Source organism: Salvelinus namaycush, chromosome 24 (assembly GCF_016432855.1).
Source record: "Salvelinus namaycush isolate Seneca chromosome 24, SaNama_1.0, whole genome shotgun sequence".
NCBI lineage: Eukaryota > Metazoa > Chordata > Actinopteri > Salmoniformes > Salmonidae > Salvelinus > Salvelinus namaycush.
Window position 1 is genome coordinate 24562389 of NC_052330.1, and position 21393 is coordinate 24583781.

The window sequence follows — 21393 nt, forward strand, 5'->3', positions numbered from 1 at the left end:
GTATGGAAAAATACACATTTAAAAATGTCAACCAATCGATGAACAGACAACTTTTGGTTGACCAATATTTGTTTTAGTTGGGGGCAGCCCTACTATATAGAGAATAGGGTGCTATATTTATTTTAGTCAGTCAGTACTGCAGATGAGACTGAACATGCCCTTTCGCTGACCTGTCTCTTCAGTCAGTGTTTTGGGGAAGCCACAGCAGGATCATTCGCTCAATCATATTTTATTCATACAACACTCTTCACAAATACATTTGTTAATTAATAAGTCCTCTATCTCTCACCTAAACTCCCTGCTCTCCAGGCAGGGTCATGATAAACACGGCAGAGTATGGCAACATGTCGTGGGAGCTGTCAGTACAGGTGGACCAGAGAGATGGAGACGAGGGTATGAGGTTTAAATTCAGAGTCAATGGAGACCTGCACATTGGAGGACTCATGCTCAAACTGGTGGAGAAGATCAGTAAGTCTCTTTCTCTTTCATTCTCTCTTCCAACCCTCTCTGTCTCTCTCTCTCTGTCTCCCCCCTCTCTCAGACACAGTACTAGCCTGGAGAACACACCCTTGTTTGCCCTACATTCATCTATAGTGCTGAGTAGTATTGTGCTCCCACAATGCTTCAGTACCACAGCCAGAGGGGCTAAAGTCCACCACTTTATCTTATGTTTATTCACCTGGGAGAAATCTCAAAAGACACCCTATTCCCTGTGTAGTGCGCTACCTTTGACAATTATTACGTCTACAATATGAGTGTCCTACATGGAGAATAGGGTGTGATTTAAGACACATCCTGCCTTCATTCAGGAGGATTAGACACTATGGAATTCCCCTAGTGTAAGAGGGTATGAAAGTGACCTAAGCCTTGGTTTATTTCACATAGATACAAGGTGTGTTGTGTTTGTTACAGTGGAGGTAAGGGGGTGTATGACAACATGTACTTTATATGACTAAGCCATATACAGTTGAAGTCGGACGTTTACATACACCTCAGCCAAATACATTTAAACTCAGTTTTTCACAATTCCTGACATTTAATCCTAGTAAAAAGTCCCTGTCTTAGGTCAGATAGGATCACCACTTTATTTGAAGAATGTGAAATGTCAGAATAATAGTAGAGTGAATTATTTATTTCCGCTTTTATTTCTTTCATCACATTCCCAGTGGGTCAGAAGTTTACATACACTCAATTAGTATTTGGTAGCATTGCCTTTAAATTGTTTAACTTGGGTCAAACGTTTTGGGTAGCCTTCCACAAGCTTCCCACAATAAGTTGGGTGAATTTTGGCCCAATCCTCCTGACAGAGCTGGTGTAACTGAGTCAGGTTTGTAGGCCTCCTTGCTCGCACACACTTTTTCAGTTCTGCCCACAAATGTTCTATAGGATTGAGGTCAGGGCTTTGTGATGGCCACTCCAATACCTTGACTTTGTAGTCCTTAAGCCATTTTGCCACAACTTTGGAAGTATGCTTGGGGTCATTGTCCATTTGGAAGACCATTTTGCAATCAAGCTTTAACTTCCTGACTGATGTCTTGAGATGTTGCTTTAATATATCCACATAATTTCCCCACCTCATGATGCCATCTATTTTGTGAAGTGTACCAGTCCCTCCTGCAGCAAAGCACCCCACAACATAATGCTGCCACCCCGTGCTTCACGGTTGGGATGGTGTTCTTCGGCTTGCAAGCTTCCCCCTTTTTCCTCCAAACGTAACGATGGTCATTATGGCCAAACAGTTATTTTTTTGTTTCATCAGACCAGAGGACATTTCTCCAAAAAGTACAATCTTTGTCCCCATGTGCAGTTGCAAACCGTAGTCTGGCTTTTTTTATGGCGGTTTTGGAGCAGTGGCATTTCCTTGCTGAGTGGCCTTTCAGGTTATGTCGATATAGAACTCGTTTTACAGTGGATATAGATACTTTTGTACCGGTTTCCTATTAGACGAGAGAATAGAGGTTTTAATTGTGGATAATACATACAGCTGTACATGTTTAATGGCAATGTTTGTGCCTTGTGAAAATACTGTCCTTTTACCCAACCATATATCCTCTCTTTCGCTCTTTCCATCTCTCCGTCAGAGGCCCCTCAGGACTGGTCAGACCATGCTCTGTGGTGGGAGCAGAGGAGCTGTTGGCTGCTGAAGACCCACTGGACCCTGGACAAGTACGGTGTCCAGGCAGACGCTGACCTGCGATACACTCCCCAGCACAAACCCCTGTGCCTGCAGCTGCCCAACATGAAGACGGTCAAACTCACCGTCAGCTACTCTGCCGTCGTCTTCAAGACCGTCGTAAAGATCTGCAGAGCACTCAGTGAGTACCCTACCCGTGTATGAGGCCCTATCCTCACCCCCTAGCCCCTAATCCCTAAGCACTAGTCCCTTTGCACTAGTGTACTGTAGATCTGAATGGATTGGATCAGTGTTTAATATGGTCAAGTTCCCATTACTGATTGGTGGCAAAGAAAATGTTTGTCATATTGTTTATACTTCTCCAGTCCTCTCACATCTTCACCGGGACTGAGGGGGGTAGGGGCTAGGACCTAATGGTTAGGGATTTAAATCTAGGTACAGGGATCTAAGGAAGTGGTTCTCAAACCTCTCCTCGGAGACCCTTCCATGTATTTGATCTATTCCAGAGCCAGCACACCTGATTCAACTTGTTAACTAATCATCAAACCCTTGAATAGGTGAATCAGGTGAGCTAGTTCAGCTCTACAGCAAAATTGGGAAACGTCTGGGGGTCCACGAGGATACATTTGAGAACCACTGGTCTAGGGGCAAGGGTGTAGGGTTTAGGGGCAGGAACTCTCCTTGACCTCCTCTCTCTCCTCTAGACATCAGGAGGCCAGAGGAGCTGTCCCTGCTGAAGCCTCCAGATAACCCACCCAAGAAGAAGAAGATGAAGAAAGACAAGAACCCAGCGCTGGAAGACATCTTAGATATGGACATCTTCAATGGAGGCTCTGGGGGAACAGGTGAGAGAAGCAGAGTTAGAATCATGTGTTAATCGACATGGATATTTTCAGTAGACCGTCAGATTCTTCCCGTCTGTTTTCATGTAAAGACTTTTCAACCAAGTTAGCCATATCCTAGGTGACTGCCTGTTTCTGCTTTACCCAACCCCATTGTTGTTGTCACTCTGTCAATATACCTTTTATTAAATCACAGAAACCATCAGGACCTCAGGCTAAGTTATCCGCATGGTGAAGTTAGCCTGGCGTAAACTTTCCTCATATCTCGAAGGTCATCTTCAATCATGCTGTGAAGGGATTTCATTCATCACCATGGCAACACAGTCAAAGTTTAGAACCTCAGGCTAACTCAAAGTGGATCTTTTCTGACTTGTATGTCTCACACCACCAGATTCAGCCCACATGGTGGCTTCTGTAGACTTCTGAAACAATCTAAGAAGGAATGGAGAATTCTGAAGATCTAAAAGAATAGAGCGATCACGACGGATATTTGAGAGAATAGTACAGTACGCTGCAATGTTCTCAAGGCTGAAACGCAGACACACACACTTTCTGAGTCTGTTTCAGTAGCTACAGTATAGAGCAGCTGAGGATTCCAACTCATAAAATCAGCATCATTTTGACTGTAGTTCTGAACCATTTCAAAGGAGTTTAACAAATGAAGATCGGCCCATTTCTCCCATAATGCTGCTGGTCCAGGATCAGGTCCCCTTGATATAATCTTATTTGTTATGATCTAAAAGGCTAAACTGATTCTAGATCAGCACTCTAATTATGAATATGGTCCCTGAACTGTGTCTCCTCCTCCATCTGACCCCTCCAGGCAGTCCCTTGTACAGTAAGACCATGGTGCCCACCTATGACCCAGAGAACGGGACTCCAGCCTCGGCCACCAGCTTATGGTTTGGGGACAACCCCCTGACCTCCAGCCAGCCCAACCTGCCCCCTGTAGAGCTGGCCAAGATGTATCAGCAGTTGTCCATGGTGGACAAAGCCATCATCAACGCAGGGTAAGAGTTACTCAGAAACAAAAACCTTGAGATGACCCAGACTATGGCTGTACAGGTAGAAGAGTTACTAGTTGTTGGCTTTGCTATGCTGGAGGGCAGTTCTGTCTCTTCCCTGAACACTTCCTGGTTTACTGTGATAGGCTGCTGATGTGATTGACAGGTGGCTGGACTCCTCCCGCTCCTTGATGGAACAGGGCATCGGAGAACATGACAGATTGCAGCTACGCTTCAAATACCACTGCTTCTTCGACCTCAACCCAAAGGTAACACTAACCCCTAACCTTAAACCTAATTGAGTGTTTGAATAACACTGAACCTCAACCCGAAGGTGAGACTAACTGTAACCATAACACCAGCTCTAACCCTAACATTGACTGATTTATTGATGTGTGTTTCAGTATGATGCTGTGAGGATAACCCAGCTGTATGAACAGGCTCGCTGGTCCATCCTACTGGAGGAGATCAACTGCACTGAGGAAGAGATGCTCATGTTCGCCTCCTTACAGGTACACACATACGTGCGCGGCACACACACACACACACACACACGCACACGCACACACTATTATCCATCTGGTTTGGTGTCTCAGTTCCAAAGGAGGCATGATGGGAAAGAGGACAATCCCACAGGAGGCAGAGAGGGAGTCTGGTTATCCTCCTGAACTCCTTTGGGTGAGAAAATATAAATAACACAAAAGTATTAAGTGAAAAACATATTGAATTTTAACTGTTCTTCATGTCTGACTGATTTATTCTCAACTGATCTATAAAAATGATTAAATCCATGAGATGGTTATTGCTCTCACCTGCATAGTTACTGGAATCACAAGGCTCTCTCTGTCTACTCCTAGTCTGTGTCATCGTCTGGCCTCAAGTGTTGAACTAAAAACAGTTTCTGGGTTCAGACCTGCCTTTTACACAGCACAAGACTGGGTATATTTAGGTTTTCAAACTTGTCTGTTAGTTTTCTACTCTTCTTATCTACTGTGTATTGTATTCTTATCTGCTGTGCATTGTATTCTTATCTGCTGTGCATTGTATTCTTATCTACTGTGTATTGTATTCTTATCTACTGTGCATTGTATTCTTATCTACTGTGCATTGTATTCTTATGTACTGTGCATTGTATTCTTATGTACTGTGCATTGTATTCTTATCTACTGTGCATTGTATTCTTATCTACTGTGCATTGTATTCTTATCTACTGTGCATTGTATTCTTATGTACTGTTTATTGTACAATCTCCTGTTGGTCTTAGTATGATATATCCCCCAATTCCCATCATTAAGTGATGATTATTAATGATTTTGTTAATATTGTTTCAGTATCACATATGTAAGATGACCATTTCCACGGAACCTCTGGACTTCTCCAATGAACCGGAGATAGATGAAGTAGAGGCTGCCTTATCCAATCTAGAGGTCACACTTGGAGGAAAAACAGACAGAATATTGGTAAGTGGAGTTTTTATTATTTTAAATGATTCATATTCTTTATATACAGTATAAATGATAAACAAGTGTGTATGTTTTCAACAGTTTCAGAGGGTGCAACACCTGTATTTAAGCAAGGGTTGATGGGTTGTCTGCTTCGATTGCATGTCTCAACATGATGATGTCACTAAGTCACAGGATAATTGACAGTTGCTTGCACCCCCCCCAGGAAGACATCACAGACGTTCCAAAGCTGGCAGACTCCCTTAAGCTGTTCAGGTAAATCCTAAAGGCCCCTGTATATGGCCAGAAACACACATTAATAGGGTACTGTATACTTTAACTCTATATCTGTGTAACAAATGGAAACATGGGTTTTAGAAACCTAGAATGATAAGTCGTAAAAGTAAAATGCCATTACACTTTACAGAAGGAAAGGTTAATATGCTACACTGTAGATAGTCCATGACACAGACAGTTCACACCACAACGTGCAACAGTGTGACTGTGTGGGGACACAACCTGTTCACATTTTTCCTCAAATCGTTTTTATTTTTTGGGGATTTTGTTTTGTACCCCAGGCCTAAAAGGCTGGCATTGCGTTCGTATAAGGAGTACTGGTTCGTGTTTAAAGACACCACCGTCTCCTACTACAAGAACAAAGAGGCAGCTAGTGGAGAGCCCATAGAACAGCTGCATCTCAGAGGATGTGAGGTGGTCCCTGACGTCAATGTGACGGACAAGAAGTTTGGCATCAAGCTGCTGCTCCCAGTGGCTGATGGGATGAGCGAGGTCTACATCCGCTGTGACAACGTAAGATGCAATTTCTTATTGAACCAAATATTTTATAATATTTTTTTTTGGGGGGGGGGGCACCAAGAACATGACTCCATTGTTCCCCTTACATATTGTGATGATATTCCTGTTTTTATCCAGGAGACGCAGTATGCCAAGTGGAAGGCAGCGTGTACTCTGGCCTCCAAGGGCAAGACCATGGCTTACAGCTCCTACAGGTCACACGTTCTTACTTAATCCTTCCCATGCCTTACCACATTAATAGGGTTCTGACTGTAAACTGACTAGGAGAAACTGGGATTGGTCTAGGTCAGAGGTGAAGAACATCCAGTCGTTCCTGCAAATGAAGAGTCTGGCGCCCCCCCCTGGTCAGTCTGCTCCAGACCTGGAAGCCATGGAGATGAACGCTGAGTGCTTTGTCTCTCCTAGATACACCAAGAGGTACAAGACCAAACAGGTGGGGGTCTATCTGCAATATAGGGTGATGATCAGTCAAACATGATTCAGTGTTTGTGAGCCACAGACAGGGAGAGGATGTCATCAGAGCTTTCCAGTGGTTTTATAATCTGACTGACAATCTATCGACATCCAGATCATTCTATTCCATTCACTTACCCTCTCAGTATTTGTTAAAGGACTGACATAATGTCTGTGTAAAGTAGCCTAAATGTTCCTGTTCTGACTCATGTCTGCTGTCCAGCTGACAGCGAGGATCCTGGAGGCCCATCAGAACATTGCCAGTCTCTCTCTCAATGAAGCTAAAATGCGCTTCATCCATGCCTGGCAGTCCCTGGCTGAGTTTGGTATCAAATACTACATTGTCAGGTACGTAAATGTGACCGACCAGGTTCAAACACCTCAAGGCTGTGTTAGCCTGCTGAGATAATGCCTTAGCCTTAGGCGTTAGCTCAGCGAGCTAATGTAAATCTTCAGGTCCCAGGTAAAGTTACTTATCACACAATCATGGGGTGTGTGTGTGTGTGTGTGTGTGTGTGTGTGTGTGTGTGTGTGTGTGTGTGTGTGTGTGTGTGTGTGTGTGTGTGTGTGTGTGTGTGTGTGTGTGTGTGTGTGTGTGTGTGTGTGTGTGTGTGTGTGTGTGTGTGTGTGTGTGTGTTCCAGGTTCCGAGGCAGTAAGAAGGATGAGCTGATGGGTATCTCCTATAACCGTCTGATCCGTATTGACATGTCCACTGGCCTGCCTGTCACCACCTGGAGATTTGCCAACATGAAACAGTGGAATGTCAACTGGGAGATCAGACAGGTAAATGGCTCTAGATTGATTGATTGCTTTTTACAGATTAGAAAGCAAGGATAATAGTTGTCTTTGTAATAAGAGAAACCATTTTTTTACTGAAAATATACTTAGCCTTGCAAAACTATTCAGACCCCTTAGATGTATTCACATTTTATTTTATTACAAAGTGGGATTAAAATAAATTTAATTGTCATTTTTTTCCAACAATCTACTTAAAATACTCTGTAATCTCAAAGTGGAAGAGAAAATCCCCCCAAAATTAAGAACTAAAATATAGTCGTTGCGTAAGCATTCAGCCCCTCTGTTCAGCCAAGCCTAAATGAGTTCAGGAGTAACATTTGACTTAACAAATCACATAAAAAAATTACATGGACTCACTCTGTGTTAAATAATAGGAGTTGACTTTTTTATGACTAACTCTTCCACTTGTCCCCCATACATACAACATCTGTAAGGTCCCTCAGGCAAGTTTTGAATTTCAAGCACAGATTCAATTACAAAGACCATGGAGCTTTTCGAAAGCCTCATAAAGAAGGGCAGTGATTTGTAGATGGGTGACGATAACAAATCAGACATTGAATGAATCTCTTTAAGGATTATGGTCAAGTTAATAATTATGCTGTGGATTATACATAAACCACCCAGACACATCAAAGATACAGTCGTCCTTCTGAATTGAGCTGCAGGACAGGAAGGAAACTGCTCAGGGATGTTAGCATGAGGCCATTGGTGATTTTAAAACAGTTAGAGTTCAATGGCCGTAATGGAAGAAAACAGAGAATGGATTAACAACATTGTAGTGAATCCACCAGAGTGAAAAGAAGAAAACAAATATACAAAATAAAAATATTCCAAAACATGCATATTGTCTACAACAAGGCACTAAAGTAATACTGCAAAAAAAACATGGCAAAGCCTTATGTTCGGGGCAAATCCAACACAACATATCACTGAGTAACTGCCTCCTTATTTTCAAGCACGGTGGTGGATTCATCATGATATGGGTATGCTTGACATCGACAAATACTGGGGAATTTTTCAGGATAAAAATAAATGGAATGGAGCTAAGCACAGGCAAAATCCTAGAGGAAAACCTGCTTCAGTCTGCTTTCCACCAGACACTGGGAGAGAAATTCACCTTTTAGTAGGATAATAACCTACAACACAAGGCCAAACCAACACTGGAGTTGTTTACTAAGAAGACAGTGAATGTTCCTGAGTGGTCGAATTACAGTTTGGACTTAAATCTGCTTGTAAATCTGTCAAGACTGGAAAATTGGTGTCTAGCCATGGTCCTAAACATCTTGTCAGAGCTTGAAGAATTATGAATCTACAGTCGTGGCCAAAAGTTTTGAGAATGACACAAATATTAATTTTCACAACGTTTGCCGCTTCAGTGTCTTTAGATTTTTTTGTCAGATGTTACTATGGAATACTGAAGTATAATTACAAGCATTTCATAAGTGTCAAAGGCTTTTATTGACAATTACGTGAAGTTGATGCAGAGTCAATATTTGCAGTGTTGACCCTTCTTTTTCAAGACCTCTGCAATCCGCCCTGGCATGCTGTCAATTAACTTCTGGGCCACATCCTGAGTGATGGCAGCCCATTCTTGCATAATCAATGCTTGGAGTTTGTCAGAATTTGTGGGGTTTTGTTTGTCCACCTGCCTCTTGAGGATTGACCACAAGTTCTCAATGTGATTAAGGTCTGGGGAGTTTCCTGGCCATGGACCCAAAATATCGATGTTTTGTTCCCCGAGCCACTTAGTTATCACTTTTGCCTTATGGCCAGCTGCTCCATCATGCTGGAAAAGGCATTGTTCGTCACCAAACTGTTCCTGGATGGTTGGGAGAAGTTGCTCTCGGAGGATGTGTTGGTACCATTCTTTATTCATGGCTGTGTTCTTAGGCAAAATTGTGAGTGAGCCCACTCCCTTGGCTGAGAAGCAACCCCACACATGAATGGTCTCAGGATGCTTTACTGTTGGCATGACACAGGACTGATGGTAGCGCTCACCTTGTCTTCTCCGGACAAGCTTTTTTCCGGATGTCCCAAACAATCGGAAAGGGGATTCATCACAGAAAATTACTTTACCCCAGTTCTCAGCAGTCCAATCCCCGTACCTTTTGCAGAATATCAGTCTGCCCTTCTTGACATCAGGCCATCCTCAAAGTCTTCTCCTCACTGTGCATGCAGATGCACTCACACCTGCCTGCTGCCATTCCTGAGCAAGTTCTGTACTGGTGGTGCCCCGATCCCACAGCTGAATCAACTTTAGGAGACGGTCCTGGCACTTGCTGGACTTTCTTGGGCGCCCTGAAACCTTCTTCACAACAATTGAACCTCTCTCCTTATAGTTCTTGATGATCCGATAAATGGTTGATCTTACTGGCAGCAATATCCTTGCCTGTGAAGCGCTTTTTGTGCAAAGCAATGATGACGGCACGTGTTTCCTTGCAGGTTACCATGATTGACAGAGGAAGAACAATGATTCCAAGCACCACCCTCCTTTTGAAGCTTCCAGTCTGTTATTTGATCTCCAATCAGCATGACAGAGTGATCTCCAGCCTTGTCCTCGTCAACACTCACACCTGTGTTAACGAGAGAATCACTGACATGATGTCAGCTGGTCCTTTTGTGGCAGGGCTGAAATGCAGTGGAAATGTTTTTGGGGAATTTAGTTAAATTGCAATTCATCTGATCACTCTTCATAATAACAAATTGCCATCATACAAACTGAGGCAGCAGACTTTGTGAAAATTAATATTTGTGTCATTCTCAAAACTTTTGTTCACGACTGTAGGTGAGGAAAGCACTTAGAGACTTACCCAAGAAGACTCACAGCTGTAATCACTGTCAAAGGTGTTTCTAACATGTATCGACCCGGGTAGCTGAATACTTATGCAATGACTATATTTAAGTTATTTCATTTATACATAAAAACTTTTTTTTTTTACAAATGTTCTTCCACTTTGACAATAGAGTATTTTGTGTAGATTGTTGACATAAAATGACAAATATATTTTAATCCCACTTAGTAACACAATAAAATGTGAAGAAATCCAAGCGTTATGAATACTTTTGCAAGGTACTGTATCTATAAAGTACATGAATCAATATTAATCCATACTGTTTAATGTCTTCAGGTGGCCATAGAGTTTGACCAGAATGTGTCGATAGCCTTCTCCTGTGTGAGCTGTGACTGTAAGGTGGTCCATGAGTACATAGGAGGATACATCTTCCTCTCAACACGCTCCAAAGACCAGAACGAGACACTGGATGAGGAACTCTTCCACAAACTCACTGGAGGGCAGGAATGAACCCGGAACATCGGCTTTCACTTAGTGCTGCTGGCAAGAAATAATTTAAATATATTGTTGATATGGTTTTGCAGACTACATCAAATATTTGTTCATATTGTAAATTGCAGAGAAAAGTAGAATGTCTTTGTCACTATATTTAATCCCGAGACCATCTCTACAGGATGGGTAGACCATCTCTACAAGGCCACTTTGTCTGACGGTTAGGCCTGGCCTACTGCTTTGATTGCATGGTCCATGTGCAGAGACAGCAATTAATTCAGCACATGGGCTGTACATCTTGTTTGACTTGGTGTAGCCCAGTCTTTCAATTCAATGTTGTAGGCTACTTTCACAATCAATATATGTTCATTGCCCTGTTTTATACATATTACTTGGATGATGTTTTAGAATGTAACTTTTTTGCAATTTTATTACAAGTCCAAAATATATTTCTGAGATAGTTCTGGTGGTGGATTATTATCGTGTTGAATGAGACATTTGTTTTCAGAGAAAACACTGGAATTTCTGCTGACTGAGATGCACTGAAATAAACTTGAGAAACATGTTTCGGTCAGTTGTTTTCTCTGTAATGGTGATTCCCTGGGAGCAATTCATGACATGTCCACATAGAATTGTCTTTCCAGCCTTTAGATCAGTTATAACCCCATGTGAGATTTTCCCTCTGTGCTCTCAGACTTACCTATCAGAACCTAGAAAATTCTAGCACTTCTCTACCATTGGCGGATACGCTTTAAGAACAGCAAATAAGCCAATCAGGGCCGAGTACGGTGAGCGATTGATTTTTCTGCTATTGACTAATCGTCCTGAATGCTAATAGGAAACGAAAACTAGCACGTGGGTTAGATAATTGAATAGGCGACCTCCAAAAAATAATTAATACTTTACTGTTATCTTTGGTGATTAAAAACTCATAGTATAGTTTCAAAAGTCGAATTTACTATTATTAAGCTGGCTAATAAGCCAGAAGACAAGCTTTCTAATGACGGACAATGAAGATGATGACTCCCAGCACAGAGTGAATGAGGGTGACTTCGTTGTACTGAAACGGGGAGACATCTACAAAGCTGTGGATTCAAGAGAAAAAGTGAGTCTTTACACAACTGTGCTATTGGTTTGCATTAGCTAACAATGCTTGACAGTCAGGTCAAACATTTGCCTGTACTACTAACATGCAAGCTATGCCTTGTTGATTAGTATTGCACTCTTGCCATTATTGCTTTCTAGCTAACTAGGAGTAGGATACTCAGCCAGGTAACTTAACATTCATTTGTAGAAGAGAATGTCATGATGCCAGCTTGAAGCTGGAGGACATATTGGCGGTTGTGTAGTGGATCATAGTGGACTCACTGTGGGTTTATTGAAGTGATCTGACTTGTCTTGCAACCCCAGGAAAACAGTCTTTGAGAAGCAGTGGTTCTTCCTGGACAATGCAGTAGAGGAGTTGTATGGGACCACCTTTGAAGTTGTGACTGGTGGGACACTACAGCCACGGAAACCTAAACACATCGAGAGCTTTGCAGATACCTACCTACCAAACAACATCTATTTCCATTCTCTAATTCAGATATGGATTCAGTTGATCAGGCGCAAAGTTGATGTCTGTTTCTTGTTTCTGTGCGTCCCTGTAGATGCCAAGGAAGCAGGGTCAGACAACAGGAACATTCAGGACGATGGGAAATCACAGAACCTCACCAGAGATGACATTGAGACCCTCACAGAGCAAGGTCTGAAGGTACAGGTACATGTACTTCTGGACATATGTGGATTAGTTGTCATTTCTTCCTCAGGGGATCAAAAATATATATTAATCCAATTTAAACGACACGTCTATATGTGTACTGTGCTGTGTAAATATTTTGTTTAGAATTGCTTTACACAAAGTACCACAACAGTACCGATAGTAAATTATGAATATATTGTGAAAGTTTTGTGTATGTTGCTGATGTTCCTCTTTCCCCTCTCTCCACTCCGCAGGAAATAGTCCAGCAGCTGATAGAGAACAGTAGGACGTTCAGGGACAAGACTGAGTTTGCACAAGAGAAATACATCAAGATAAAGTGAGTTTGAGGAATGTAGGCCTGTACACTCCAGGACCAGGGTTAGTGATGAATGAAATGAGCTTTGTGGGTTCTGAATGTCTTGTGTTCTGTTCCCTCCAGGTATGAGAACAGTGTGATGGTCCTAAGGCCCTCTTGTTGTATCCTGGCTATGATGTATCACGGCAGAGAACCAGGGAAGATATGGTGAGTTAGATCACCAGAGGGACAGTCACTCGTAGGGCCTGATGGTTTTTCTGGCTAGGTCACACGGTCAGGAAAACCTCTGCCCAAATGATGTTGTTATTGTAACCCAGACTGTCTGCCTCTTCTCCTCCAGCTGCCTGCGGTACGACACCCTAGCCCAGATGTTAACTCTGGGCAACATCCATGCAGGCGGTAAGGTGCTGGTGTTTGAGACCTGTGCTGGGGGCCGTCATGGAGAGGATGGGAGGTAACTGGACTATAGAAATACCATGTCTGGAAATATGGATAGAGCTGTTGTGACCTGCATCCCAAATGGAACGATATTCTTTATATAGTGTAGTACGTTTGACCAGAGCCTCAAAGTAGTGCACTATATAGGGAATAGGGTGCCATATCGAACGCACACATGATGCCTTATTCTGCATGACTTATGAATCATGTCTGCTCTGTGGCAAGCTGTTTTGTTCCCTGTCTATGTTGACCATGTTCTGACTGCTGTAGTCTGAGTCGCTATTCACAATTTCCCCACCGTGGAGGAAAACATGGGAGAGTTCTCATGGACCGCAAGAAAAAAAGCCTCCATTTACATGTTGATTATGAGTGAATTTCACACGACTTTTGTATTAGAATTGGATTGTAAGGCTCGTATGAATGTCTTGCTTAAAGGTGCTACACGGGATTTCTTAGAATTTTTGCAATGTAATTTTAGAAAATGTCCATAATATATCTGCAGTAATAGTGGAATGATAGTGTTTCGATATTACTGACCCGCCAATGTTGTGATTGGCTGTGATATTCGCCTATCGATTTCTCCCGCCGGAGCACCATCAGTTGTCAAAATGGGAAAGCTGTTCTGACTTTGACTGTGTTATCAAGTGGAAATCAGTGGAAAAAGTGGCCAATGTAGAAATCCAGAATGCTAAAATTCTACACTGCTCGCTCAATTTCAGCACTGAATAGTGTAGGGCAGGGATCTTTGATCGGGGTGGGGGCCACAGAAAATCCCATTGCGACCAAAACATCTTAGTGGTCCCCCTATTCACAGAGGAGATATATATATTTTTACGTTTTAGAGTACATTTTGTGCAAATCTACACATTTTATCATGGGGTGTAGAGCAAATGTTGCCGTTTGCTGCGATGCTACACATTTTGTCAAAATCAATGGAGGGCCCCCGGCTGGTAATTCGGCCATGATAATAAGTCTATATAGCAGGCCGCTAAACTTACTTGGCAATCTAAAAAGGTTTTGCTGACATGGGCTAATCACTGACTGAGATAACAATAGTAAAACTGCTGTTGCACAACCACATTTGCACCTTGTGTAGTCTACTTTTTTTTTGGGGGGGGGGGGGGGGATTGATCCGAGGGCCTTCAAAAGAGGGGCCGCCAGTTGCCCGTCCCTGGTGTAGGGAATCATTGTAAAATTATTTTTTACAGATGTTTTAAGCTGGTGGACTAAAACCGAAAGTAATAGGCTCAAGAGTGAGTCTCTGCCATGTTACAGGGGAATGTGGTTTAATGTGTGGTTTAAATGCAGCCTAGTGCCATTGCAATTCACCTAGCTTCCACATAGGGCAGAAATTGTATGTGTAGCACCATTAATATAATGTTTGTCATCTTCGCCAATCAACTGCATTATAATAAAAAATCACTTCAACTTGAAACAGTACAATGTCACCATTCCAACAAGTTTCTGCCCTACTAGAGCTGCCCCAGTCAACTGTAAGCGCTGTTATTGTGAAGTAGAATCATCAAGGAGCAACAACGGCTCAGCCGCGAAGTGGTAGGCCACACAAGCTCACAGAACGGGACCGCCGAGTGCTGTAGTGCGTAAAAATCGTCTGTCAAGCGTCAGCTGGAGTGGTGTAAAGCTCACCGCCATTGGACTCTTGAGCAGTGGAAACGTGTTCTCTGGAGTGAGAAATCACGCTTCACCATCTGGCAGTCCGACGGACGAATCTGGGTTTGGCAGATGCCAGGAGAATGCTACCTGCCTGAATGCATAGTGCCAACTGTAAAGTTTGGTGTAGGAGGAATAATGGTCTGAGGCTGTTTTTCATGGTTCAGACTAGGCCAGTGAAGGGAAATCTTAACGCCACAGCATACAATGACATTCTAGATGATTCTGTGCTTCCAACTTTGTTTCAACAGTTTGGGTTAGGCCATTTCCTGTTTCAGCATGACAATGCCTCTGTGCACAAAGCGAGGTCCATACAGAAATGGTTTGTCGAGATCGATGTGGAAGAACTTGACTGGCCTGCATAGAGCCCTGACCTCAACCCCATCGAACACCTTTGGGATGAATTGGAACGCCGACTGCAAGTCAGGCCAAATCGCCCAACATCAGTGCCTGACCTCACTAATGATCTTGTGGCTGAATGGAAGTCCCTGCAGCAATGTTCCAACATCTAGTGGAAAGCCTTCCCAGAGGAGTGGAGGCTGTTATAGCAGCAAAGGGGGGACCAACTCCATATTAATGACAATGATTTTGGAATGAGATGTTCAATGAGCAGGTGTCCACATACACTACATAACCACAAGTATGTCAAAAGTCAACATTTTATGTCAATTCTATCGGAACGTCCTGTAATGTTGCGTTCATCTGGAGACACGCGAACAGACTCCTCCATCTTGTGTCTCTCTCCTCCAGGCTATGGGTCAGTGGTGCAGATGTACCCAGGAGGAGGTCCTGAGAGGGCGGGGGTAGAGAGCTTTGGCTTCCCCTCCCACTTCCACGATACGCTCCATGAGTTTCCCATCTGTCATGTCAACGCACTGCTGGCAGGGACACTGGACACGGAGGCCAAAGACATAGACGTGGGTGTGTGGAATATAATCCTTTGACAGACCAACAATTTAATACTGTCTATTGAATTGATTGATGTATTGTCACAACTCTAGATGCTGGACAGGCCAATGGAGACAAGTTCAACCTGACCCAGAGAAAGCAGAAGGCAGCCCAGACACAGAGGACAGGAGCATGGAGACTAGTACCAGTACAGACCCTGCCGAGGACAAGGAGAGACAGGAGAGGGAGAAACGGAGAGAGATCAGAGTATGACAACACATAGTTAAGCAGCAAGTTGTCTCTGTTATTTGTCACACTTCCTGGTGCTTGTGTGCTCCAAAGATTTCAACGGTGTACAATTGAAGAGCAACTGTATGTTGTGTTTCAGGCCCAGGAGAAGAAGGTGAAGATGGAGGAGCAGAGGAAGAAACTGCTGCTGCAGATGTGCTGGAGGGGAGGAACGCTGACGGGTGAGTCTGTTATTCTGTCTCGCTCTCACCTCTGTTTTAATGGCACTTAGTTACAGAGTGAACTCTAAACCATTAATGTGCTGTTAGTAGACATGTATAAGCAGTAATAAACAGTATAACAGCTTTTTGGCACTAAGATTACATACCCCTGACACATGAGTTAGTTTCTGCTCTGTTGGTGTTGTCTTGCACTGTCTGAAATTAGTCAAACATGTCAATGTTAACATCTTCATGTCAACACAAGGAACAAAACAGAAGTGCTTAGTAGTAATCTTGATCCGAAGTGAGATAGGTGTGAGATGTCTAGTTAAAGATGATTGATGTTGGGGCTACAGCAGATGTCATCTGATCCTGTGTTTATTGATAGGTTTGTCGAGGATTGGGGAAACTCATGTTTCCAGGTAGTCTACATCCCTAGTATGTCTCTACACCTGAGTTCCAATACTTTCAACAGGCCTTCTTCCATCCTCCCTCCTTTGAAGTACTCACTAATCTCACCAAATTGGTTAGGTGAAAGAGTTCTACTGTTCAGTTCTACAGTATAATATCTCTGGGTCTTCCATCCTCCCTCCTTTGAAGTACTCACTAATCTCACCAAATTGGTTAGGTGAAAGAGTTCTACTGTCCAGTTCTACAGTATAATATCTCTGGGTCTTCCATCCTCCCTCCTTTGAAGTACTCACTAATCTCACCAAATTGGTTAGGTGAAAGAGTTCTACTGTCCAGTTCTACAGTATAATATCTCTGGTTCTTCTCCTCAGGTTGGTGATAGCCAGTCGGTTCCACCCCTGTCCAGTTCTACTGGGCCTCAAGTTCCTCGCCCCCTTCAATCCCTTTGTAGTGTACTCTCAATACAAAGAGGTATGCATCTGAGTGTTCTCTAGTATGCTTCCTAGTGTGCTCTAGTGTGTGTGTTGTGTATTTAATAAGCATATTACTGTTATTATTCTTTCTAGTAGACCCTAGTGTACTGCCGTGTTCACCCCGGTCGTGTTCACCCCGGTCGTGTTCACCCCGGTCGTGTTCACCCCGGTCGTGTTCACCCCGGTCGTGTTCACCCCGGTCGTGTTCACCGCTGTCGTGTTCACCCCGGTCGTGTTCACCCCGGTCGTGTTCACCCCGGTCGTGTTCACCCCGGTCGTGTTCACCGCTGTCGTGTTCACCGCTGTCGTGTTCACCGCTGTCGTGTTCACCGCTGTCGTGTTCACCGCTGTCGTGTTCACCGCTGTCGTGTTCACCGCTGTCGTGTTCACCGCTGTCGTGTTCACCGCTGTCGTGTTGTTATTAAACTCTTGTCATTTCCGTCTCTTTCTGTCTGTCTCTTTCTGTCTGTCTGTCTCTCTCCCACAGCCTCTGATAGATTGCTATACAAAGCTCAGGGAACAAGGCGGAGCGGTCAGCCTGCCTGGATCAGACATTACCAGGTCTCTGTGGAAACGTCCATGTTTGTAATACCAGCACTACCTCTGACCTCACTGTCTCTGTGTGTAGGTGTTGCCTAACATGACGCACCCTGTGCTGCAGGTGAGTGGGGCGGGGGTTACCTCCTCTCCGGGACGACCGTTACTACAGATACGACTAAAGCTAAGACAGGCTCAACTACAGCAGAAGAGCCGGCCACAAAGAGACTGAAACTCAGAGACAACAGGGGGATGACACTATTGAGGGGTGCCCAGAGTTTGTCTAATTTAAATCATTGATGACTTGATTTACATGTACTTGTGGAGGTGGGGATAGAATCACTGAAATGTCTCTCCCTCCTCCTGCTACCAGTTATAAACGATCATGGTTGTTATTCAGCCCTGGAGCTGCTCTGCAAAGCTCTAAGCTCCCAAATCTAGCATTTTGTTTGTATTTTATACTTTTTTAGCAGAAAGTGCCATGATGTAAAGCAGCCATTTGCTATCACAGCCTCCTTACTGTGCTGCATTAGTGTGAATTTCAATAAATACAGTGCTGTTAAAATACTATTACTCTTGATAACCAACTGCGTTCCTGAGGTATTAAAATCCTGAGATACGTGTTAGTTTTGGTCCCAGAATAATTAATTTTATTAAATGCAGACTGAACAAACAACCATTCAAAAGTTTGAACAAAACAGTGATGCGTACTTTAAATATATAGATATCCGGACAAATTAGCAAAGCATCTACTTTATCTTTATACTATTATATTATACTTATATATGAACTAAACAGTCTCTTTTGAGAACATCAACATTTCACAGGTACAAAGGTTAACACAGCAGAATTTGCAGCAAGGCTCTTGGATGTTTTAGGTTTTTTTTCGGAACTCTGACGGGTCAGTCTACAGCTCTCTTTTTAGTCTTTTGTTACTATCTCAGTATGCTAACCTTGTGTATCTTAGCATCCCTGTCTGCATGCTTCTGCCTGTCTATCTAGTCACTCCTGTTCTCATGCATCTTCTGAGATATCTGCTGTAGCTCCATGTCCATAGCTGCTATGTTCTCCAACTCCTTCTCCTGAAAACACAACACACACACACACACAGAGAGCGTTATTACTGCTAAATACACTGAACAAAAATATAAACGCAACATGTAAAGTGTTGGTTCCATGTTTCATGAGTTGAAATAAAAGATCCCTGAAATTTTCCATACGCACAAAAAACAAAGTTCTCAAATTTCCTGCACAAATTTGTTTACATCCCTTTTCGCGAGCATTTCTCCTTTGCCAAGATAATCCATCCACCTGACAGGTGTGGCATATCAAGAAGCTGATTAAACAGCATGATCATTACACAGGTGCACCTTGTGCTGGGGACAATAAAAGGACACTAAAATGTGCCGTTTTGTCACACAACACACTGCCACAGATGTCTCAAGTTTTGAGGGAGCATGCAATTGGCATGCTGACTGCAGGAATGTCCACCAGAGCTGTTGCCAGAGAATTGAATGTTAATTTCTCTACCATAAGCCGTTTGAGAGAATTCGGCAGTAGGTCCAACCGGCCTCACAACCGTAACCACCTCCAGCCCAGGACCTCCACATCCGGCTTCTTCTCCTGTGGGATCGTGTGAGACCAGCTACCCGGACAGCTGATGAAACTGGGTTCGCACAACCAAAGAATTTCTGCACAAACTGTCAGAAATCGTCTCAGGGAAGCTCATCTGTGTGCTCGTTGTCCTCACCAGAGTCTTGACCTGAGTGCAGTTCGGCGTCGTAACCCGCTAGTGGACAAATGCTGACCTTTGATGGCCACTGGTACACTGGAGAAGTGTGCTCTTCACGGATGAATCCCGGTTTCAACTTTACCGGGCAGATGGCGACCAGCGGGTATGGCGTCATGTGGGAAATGTTTTCTGATGTCAATGTCGTGAACAGAGTACCCCATGGTGGGGTTATGGTATGGGCAGGCATAAAACTACGGACAATTCCTGGAAGCTGAAAATGTCCCAGTTCTTCCATGGCCTGCATACTCACCAGACATGTCACCCATGGAGCATGTTTGGGACGCTCTGGATCAACCTGTACGACGGCGTGTTCCAGTTCCCGCCAATATCCAGCAAACTTCGCACAGCCATTGAAGAGGAGTGGGACAACATTCCAGGCACCACAATCAACAGACTGGTTTTCTGATCCACGCCTATCTTTTTTTAAGGTCTCTGTGACCAACAGATGCATATCTGTATTCCCAGTCATCTAAATCCATAGATTAGGGACACATTTATTTATTTCAATTGACTGATTCCGTTATATGAATTGTAACTCAGGAAAATCTTTGAAATTGTTAGATGTTGCATTTCTATTTTTGTTCAGTGTAGCTTCACTTTGGCCTCCATCCAAGGAAAAAAGAACACATAGGTATTTATTCTGTAAAAGTGCAAGCCTTTCAATTAAACCCCTTGCTCCTGGAATCTGACTCCCCCTTAATTAGCCACTGCTTTCCCTGGATCTTAATACAGTCAATAGTGTAGATATTCCCACTACCGGAGTCCCATTGTAGGGGATGCTGCTGCAGTGTAGTCTGAAGACTGTCAGGATGAAAAATAATACTCTAGAGTCATCCATTCTCCCCCTCCCCATTTGTATTTCCTCGCTCCAGAGCAGGTGGTATGATAGAGAGTTTATACCCGGGCCGGCCACTATCAGCTCTTATAGGGGTGGGTTGTGAGGGGATGTAATAACTTCGGTTTTGGTGCAATCGCTGCTGCAGCCATGAAAACCATGCGAGGGAGAGAGGAAAAAGAACAGCCTTTTTCTCTGCAGCTAGATGCACATTCTCTAAACTTGTGATTTTATTGCTTTCAGATGAATCCCACAGTGCAGAGGACACCATTTCTTTCAGGGACACACATCTCTTGTTTAGCCTACTATCTCTCATCACTGTGAAGACTGTCAGTGCCAAAGAGTTGCAGAATAATATATTCATTACATTATTAATTTGCTTAGTGAGCCACCACCACTATCTAGGAAGACATGCCTGGAGTCAAAGGGCTTTTCTCTGTAGGCATTTGTACCTGCGCTCATTCACACACAGGCTGTTTCCATTCTAGAATATCACGGCTCATTTTGAGTTGTGAAGCCTCAACCCGAGCCAGGTCTCCTAGAGATAAACATATGGCTTCTGCATGGTTATGCAGTGTGGCTCAGTTGGTAGAGCATGGCGCTTGCAACGCCAGGGTTGTGGGTTCAATTCCCACGGGGGGACCAGGGTTCAATTCCCACGGGGGGACCAGGATGAATATGTATGAACTTTCCAATTTGTAAGTCGCTCTGGATAAGAGCGTCTGCTAAATGACTTAAATGTAAATGTAACAGAGAGGGTATAGTCACTTCCCACAGCAGACTACAGAGAGGTTAGAGTCTCTTCCCACAGCAGACTACAGAGTGGTTAGAGTCTCTTCCCACAGCAGACTACAGAGTGGTTAGAGTCTCTTCCCACAGCAGACTACAAAGAGGTTAGAGTCTCTTCCCACAGCAGACTACAGAGAGGTTATAGTCTCTTCCCACATCAGACTACAGAGAGGGTAGTCTCTTCCCACAGCAGACTACAGAGAGGTTATAGTCTCTTCCCACAGCAGACTACAGAGAGGGTAGTCTCTTCCCACAGCAGACTACAGAGAGGTTAGAGTC

At 43.6% G+C, this 21393-nt stretch overlaps 1 protein-coding gene and 1 pseudogene across 1 annotated transcript; both read left to right on the forward strand.

Moving 5' to 3' along the window:
- Positions 1 to 317: 317 nt before the first annotated feature.
- LOC120019525 (fermitin family homolog 1-like) lies at positions 318 to 11310 on the forward strand. Its single transcript, XM_038962820.1, has 14 exons — positions 318 to 468; positions 2082 to 2315; positions 2839 to 2979; positions 3800 to 3986; positions 4147 to 4249; positions 4385 to 4492; positions 5312 to 5440; positions 5649 to 5698; positions 6001 to 6232; positions 6356 to 6432; positions 6524 to 6671; positions 6915 to 7039; positions 7334 to 7475; positions 10619 to 11310. The coding sequence occupies exons 1-14, from the start codon at positions 318 to 320 to the stop codon at positions 10790 to 10792; spliced, it is 2001 nt and encodes a 666-aa protein (XP_038818748.1). The 3' UTR covers positions 10793 to 11310.
- Positions 11311 to 11774: 464 nt separating this feature from the next.
- On the forward strand, positions 11775 to 17998 carry LOC120019363 (annotated as a pseudogene).
- Positions 17999 to 21393: the final 3395 nt, after the last annotated feature.